This window comes from Dendrobium catenatum, unplaced genomic scaffold (assembly GCF_001605985.2).
Source record: "Dendrobium catenatum unplaced genomic scaffold, ASM160598v2 fragScaff_scaffold_1260, whole genome shotgun sequence".
In the NCBI taxonomy this organism is placed as follows: Eukaryota; Viridiplantae; Streptophyta; class Magnoliopsida; order Asparagales; family Orchidaceae; genus Dendrobium; species Dendrobium catenatum.
The window spans coordinates 557,182-563,181 of record NW_021319722.1 but is presented as its reverse complement, the minus strand read 5'-3'; the positions used below and the strand labels follow the sequence as shown (position 1 = coordinate 563,181).

Below are 6,000 nucleotides of genomic sequence, written 5' to 3'. Positions count from 1 at the left end.
ACAATAAATATCAATATGTAGATCCTCATTATTCTCTCTATACTTCTCCATCAAACCTCTCAATAAATGTATAGCTCAACATAGTAGGCCTACCTAGCATGATCCAAATTGATTTTGAGAAACATTAGTATCACGATTCATAACCTATGCTCCATAACACTCCCCATTAATTTTAAAGAATACACCATTTAACTTATTCATCCTATAATTTGCACAATCTTGTGCATCACTTTTATTTTTAAAAAATAGAAATCAACACACTCATTCCCACTCATCTGACATTATTTTTATTCTTTAAAATATTATAAAAAGGTTAGTAAGCCAAGAAATTGCTTCATCTCCTTAGCATTTCCACACCTCTTATGGATATAATCACCAAGCGTCCAATAGATTTTCCACCACTTCATTTCTTTAAAAACCTGATCTAACTTTCGTATATACTAATCCGCCGATAAAAACAAAAAATTATTTTATTTTTCATTTAAGGGCTGCTAAGGTCACTAAAAACAATCGCATTCTCATAATATTCATCTGAGAAGTTTAGTAATTTAGAAAAATATCTCATCCACTTTTGTTGAATATCATCTTCTATTAAAATCACTTTTTTATTTTATCCTTAATACACTTCACTTGAACTATATCTTTTTGTACTCTTATCTATTTATTTGGTTAACTTATATATATATCTTTCATCTTCCTTAGTATCTAATCTATTATATAACTCATTGAAAACTAAAATATTGCATCGCATATTACTTTCTTAAACTCTTTTTGAGCCTCTTTATATATTTCTCAATTATCAAAATTTTTACATATAAACAAATTTTTGTAACTCTTCTTATTTTTTATCTTTTCTTGCATATTTAGATTCCACCACAAACTATTTTTATTATTAAGAGTTTTTCCCTTTGATGCTCAAAATACATCTTTTGCAACATTCATAATATCACTAACTACATTTTCATATATAATATTAGCTTCATCATGCAGAGAAAAAATCTTAAGATCTAGTATCTCACTCTCAAAAATATTTTTATTAATATTTTTTAAATGTCCCCATCTAATCCTAGACAACATTTTACTCTATTTTTTATTATCTACCCCTTGAATTTAAAGGCCAAAACTAATAAGCGATGTTTGGTATATAAACTTTCACTTAGAATAACTTTACAATCTTTGCAATCTAAATGATGTATTTTTTTATAAAAAAATAATCAATCTGAGTTTTACAATATCCATTCTTATAAGTTTATTATATCCATTCTTAGAAGTGATGAGATGCTCATCTCTTTTTTTAAATAAGATATTAGCAATTACAAAATCATAAGCTAAAAACATATAAACTAAAGAAAAATCTAATATGATCTTACCACCTTCATTAGTTGCTCCAAACTCATAACCACCATGAATGCTTTTAAAATCATTTACCTCTCCACCAACATGTATATTTAAACCTCCTCCAATAAAATTTTTTTCTTCAAAAGGTATCTTCTATATTAATTCTTCTAAGTCATATTAAACAGCATGACACATGAGCTTTATTCCATAAAGCATATAATAGATTTTCCCCTCTTATGTATAGGGTGACATAAACATCCTCGAGAAAGCAAATTGAACATAATAAGTTAACATAATGCGGAAAAAGATTACAAGATAAAGAGTTATTTTAGTCTCTTGACTATTAAAATTGTTTAATTTAAATCCCTTTTTTTTATTTTTCATTTAAATTAACATAAGAAGCGACAAACATTCGCTTCTTTGCGGGTATTTTAGTAAAAATAGGTATTACATAATCATTGTCTTCCTGTTATAATTCCTACAGAAGGAACTAGAGACCGAATTGTGCGAGGGAGAAAACCTGCAGCTATGAACAAGGCACCGTGCTTCGACTCTTTGCAAGCGAGATGCGAAAGGTCGTGCTGCTGTAAGCGACCGCGAGTGACGCGAGAGGCCGTACGTGAGACACGATGCACTACGAGCCAGATGCGATAAGTGTGCTGCTACAAATGATTGCGAATGATGCGCAGCTGAGCAATCATGATGCGCTTCGCCATCCATAGACAGAGGTGGCGAGCAATGTGAAACATTCACAAAAAGACAAAGATAGGTTTGCTTATCAATTACTTAGAAAAAATTTAGATTTTGTTTTAAAAATATAATTTGTTTCACTAGTTATTCACCCTTATTATTTAATAGATTAAATATATATTCTAATTTATTAAATGAAAATAGAGCAATATTTATAATGTAATCTCACATACACTTATACAACCTAAACTACCCTCATATTTAACTTTGGAGTTAACTCTAATACTTATTTTTAGTCTTTAGTACTTAATTGGATTAATTTTTAATAGTTGAGCGGCTAAATGGGGGCAATACGAAATTCTGGGGCTAAATTGGACATTTATCAATAGTCGGGTGACTATTTTAAGCTTTTACTCTATGTTTTATCAAGTGAAAATGAGGCATTAATTGTTTAAAAATCTCATATATTTTTTAAGCAAATATGGGAATGCCAAATAGAAAATATGTTCTCAGTATAGCGGTAATACTAATTTAGATCTACTTAAGGCTCGAGTATCACTTCTAAAGCAAATATTGAATGAAAAAGAGAAAAAGTGATCACCTGTATCCACCTAATGGTAGACAAGACTGTTTTTTGAGACAGGAAGCTGAGTCACGAGTTTCAGCTTTTGTTGTCTGGTGAATAGTAGTCATATTAGTATCATGTTTTAGCCAAGAAACATTGAGAACATTGCCTTATAAAAAATCACGGTAAGGAACGTGCTACTTACCTGCATGACTAGATCAAATTCTGCAACGGTTGAAGGATATGCTTTGAAATTATTCTCGTTCTTTGTAGCCATCTGATATAATCAAAAGAGTAATTGAAATGAGAAGATAAGTAAAAAAGAAAACCCATCAAATATATACCAACATAATCAAAAAGACAAATGATTATCATTTTTACAAAATATTCCTTGATATACCAAGCATAATAGTCAAAATATATATATCAATGAAATGCAACACACACAAACACTTAAATGCACGCATACAAACACATATCTAAGCACCCTCATTATAGACAGTGTTAACTCACATGCATTTATATTTCTGAAGAAAGAAATAGTTAAAACCCAACAAATAAAGCTCGATGCACAAATTGTTTGTCCTCTTCTAGAAAGTTCAAATCACTATAAAAAAAAAAACGTATGATGCAATGAAATAATGGCCAAATTTTCTCAATCAGATTTATCCTAACAAAGAAGCTATCAATTGTAATCCTAAAGCTAAATATATACAGCTATACAAATTAATTATATAGATTTCTAGCCATAATTAACAAAAGGATAGCTAAAACATATTATTAATACATATCGTGCTGATATCTCCTCTCGAATTGATGCAACTTTATCAAGAAGCATCAATTTTCCCATGAGGAACTCATGTCATCATGACATGGCCTTCGTAAATATAACTACAACATTAAAACTAACGAGCAACTCCACAAAGGAGCCACAAGCACAAACTAAACAAACTTGCGAACATTCTAAAATACATAAATCTCAAACTTAAACTACAACACAATAAAACTAAAGCCAACATCTAACCACCTCAAATATACTCGGTATCCCTAAAAGAAGGCAACCCATAGTTGCTAATCAGATTTCCTAGACGCTGCAACCAATAGTTTAGGGGTGTCAATTTCGGATCACAGGTCGGGTTCGGGTCGAACCCGAAACTGACCCGGAACTATTCGGGTCAACCCGAACCCGACCCGTTTTTAAAAACGGGTCAGTTTCCTGGACCCGAACCTGACCCGCTTCGGGTCCGGGTCAATCCGACCCGACCCGAATGGCCCATTTTCAACAAAAAAAATTGTTAATTTTCGGGTCAAAAACGAGTCAATCTCCTCTTTTCGGGTCAAAACCGGGTCAAAACCGGGTCAAAATCGAGTCAATCTCGGGTTGCCGGGTCAAAATCGAGTTTTCGGGTCAAAATCGTGTCACTTTCGGGTCAATTTCGAGTCAAAGGGTTAACCCGAACCCGACCCGATTTTTGAAATGGGTCGAAATGTTGAACCCGAACCCGACCCGTTTCGGGTTCGGGTTGACCCTAACCTGAAATTTTCGGGTCGGGTTCGAGTCGGGTTTTCGGGTCGTGTCAAATATTGACACCCCTACAATAGTTCGTTAATGTTGGTAGACTAAGATCTATGGTATTCCCCGGATGACAAAACTATGGAATGTTGATCGGGTTTATCTCTATCCAAACGAGACAACTAAACTCAAAATTCCAAAGCTATGCTAAAATGACTCATCCTTAATCGAGAGTGTTCTTATAAGAAATGGGAAGGGTAATTAACTATGAGAGCTAGCATTGATGGAAGTAAGGACCCCATACTTAAACAAAGCTCGATATGAACATTGGGGAAATTTTGGTTAATTAAAAATCAATCTATCTTAAGCAAAATGGAATCCTAAGCCTAGAAGGTGAGGTTCGTGCTTTTAAGCTATTTTTCTTGAGCGAACAATCTTGATAAGATCTTTTGATACATGAGATAAAGATGAATCGTTGTTCATTGAGCAAGACCAAGAAAAAGCTTGATGGAGATGAGATCATCATGGACTCTTCACCGGACCTTCGAGATAGGATGTGAAGATGAAGGCTTAGAGCACTGCTAACAAAAAAGCTCGTTGCATAAACTGCTTGACCTTCTCTAAAGGGCTCTACTCATTACATAGAAAAGAATAATATAAGGCAATGATTGTGTAATCAATTAGATCTATCCTAATAAGAAACTATTAAGAGAAAAAGGTTAAAATAGTCATTGGTATTTGTATAGGTGTATTTTAGTCCCCCGACGACTCAAATATAATCAAATAGTCCATTTGTTAGATTATTTTAGATTACATTTGAGAAATTAAGAGACTATTTTGAATCAAATTTATGAAGTTAACTAAATTGAACATATTAGATAAACTAGCAATAAGACAGCTCCCCATAAATAGTTCAAAGACCATTTTGATGTTCTCAAACAATTAATTATATTCTTAAGAGCTAAATATTAATAGCTATACCAATTGATTAATAGATTTCTAATCATAATTAACAAAATCAATAATTAAGGCGTATTATTAAGACATATCTTTATAAAAAGATGCAGAAACATGATTAAACATAAAATGCACATACCATTATGTGAAAATAAAAAAAGTCCTCACAAAAAGAAGAGACCAATATAACAAAAGATCCATAAGCAACACTCAGTTACCTCTTGCAGCAGTTTAGCGCTCTCATCAGAAAGTAAAAATACTGGAAAATCATAGTGATTCCACATTATACCAGAACCCTGTACGACCAAATATATTATGGTTCGTTCTATGGAAAAATATATCACAATGATCTACATTTTTAATTAAACAACTTACACGAGGGTTCCATTGAAAACTGACATTCGGATATGGAGCAAAGTCAGCTTGTGGGAACTTTTCATCTGGGGAAAACCCTACACATTACATCGATGCTAAGAATCAAGTCATATATTGAGATAAACATAAATTATTAATTGGAATTCCAAAACTGACCTAATGACCTATTTTTGAACCCAGTTGCCTCTACCAAGACACCAGCAATCCTTTGTGCAAATTTTGGATCACTTGAAACTCTGAACAGGCACACATTTGCTTATTATTGAATGGTACTAAATATTTTATGCAAAAAACTATGGAAAATTTAACATAGATATCCAATTTGAAGATCCAGGTTCGGAAGAATATGGTTAAAACAATGGGATGATTTGCAAAACCACTAGAAGAATTTAATTTATTTCAAACCTGCAGATCAACATGATAAGCATTAAGCAATCATACTTAATATGTGAAGCATTCAGCAATCAATATTTCATATGGAATCCTATGCACGCTTAGTCAAAAAAGGTTACTGGATACATTTAAGGCGGCCATCATTTTGGGTTTCTTTTTTTAGAGGACA

General features: G+C 32.5%; 1 protein-coding gene across 1 annotated transcript in view; it reads right to left on the bottom strand.

Annotated features, from left to right (window-relative positions):
- The window catches only part of LOC110115704 (nicastrin), a gene marked incomplete in the record, with an annotated part of 45,777 nt that overhangs the window by 15,773 nt on the left and 24,004 nt on the right, over window positions 1-6,000 (bottom strand). Inside the window, 5 exon segments of the mRNA XM_028699353.1 lie at window positions 2,630-2,703; window positions 2,799-2,870; window positions 5,282-5,359; window positions 5,439-5,515; window positions 5,595-5,674. Of these exon segments, the coding sequence (XP_028555186.1) occupies window positions 2,630-2,703; window positions 2,799-2,870; window positions 5,282-5,359; window positions 5,439-5,515; window positions 5,595-5,674 (381 nt within the window).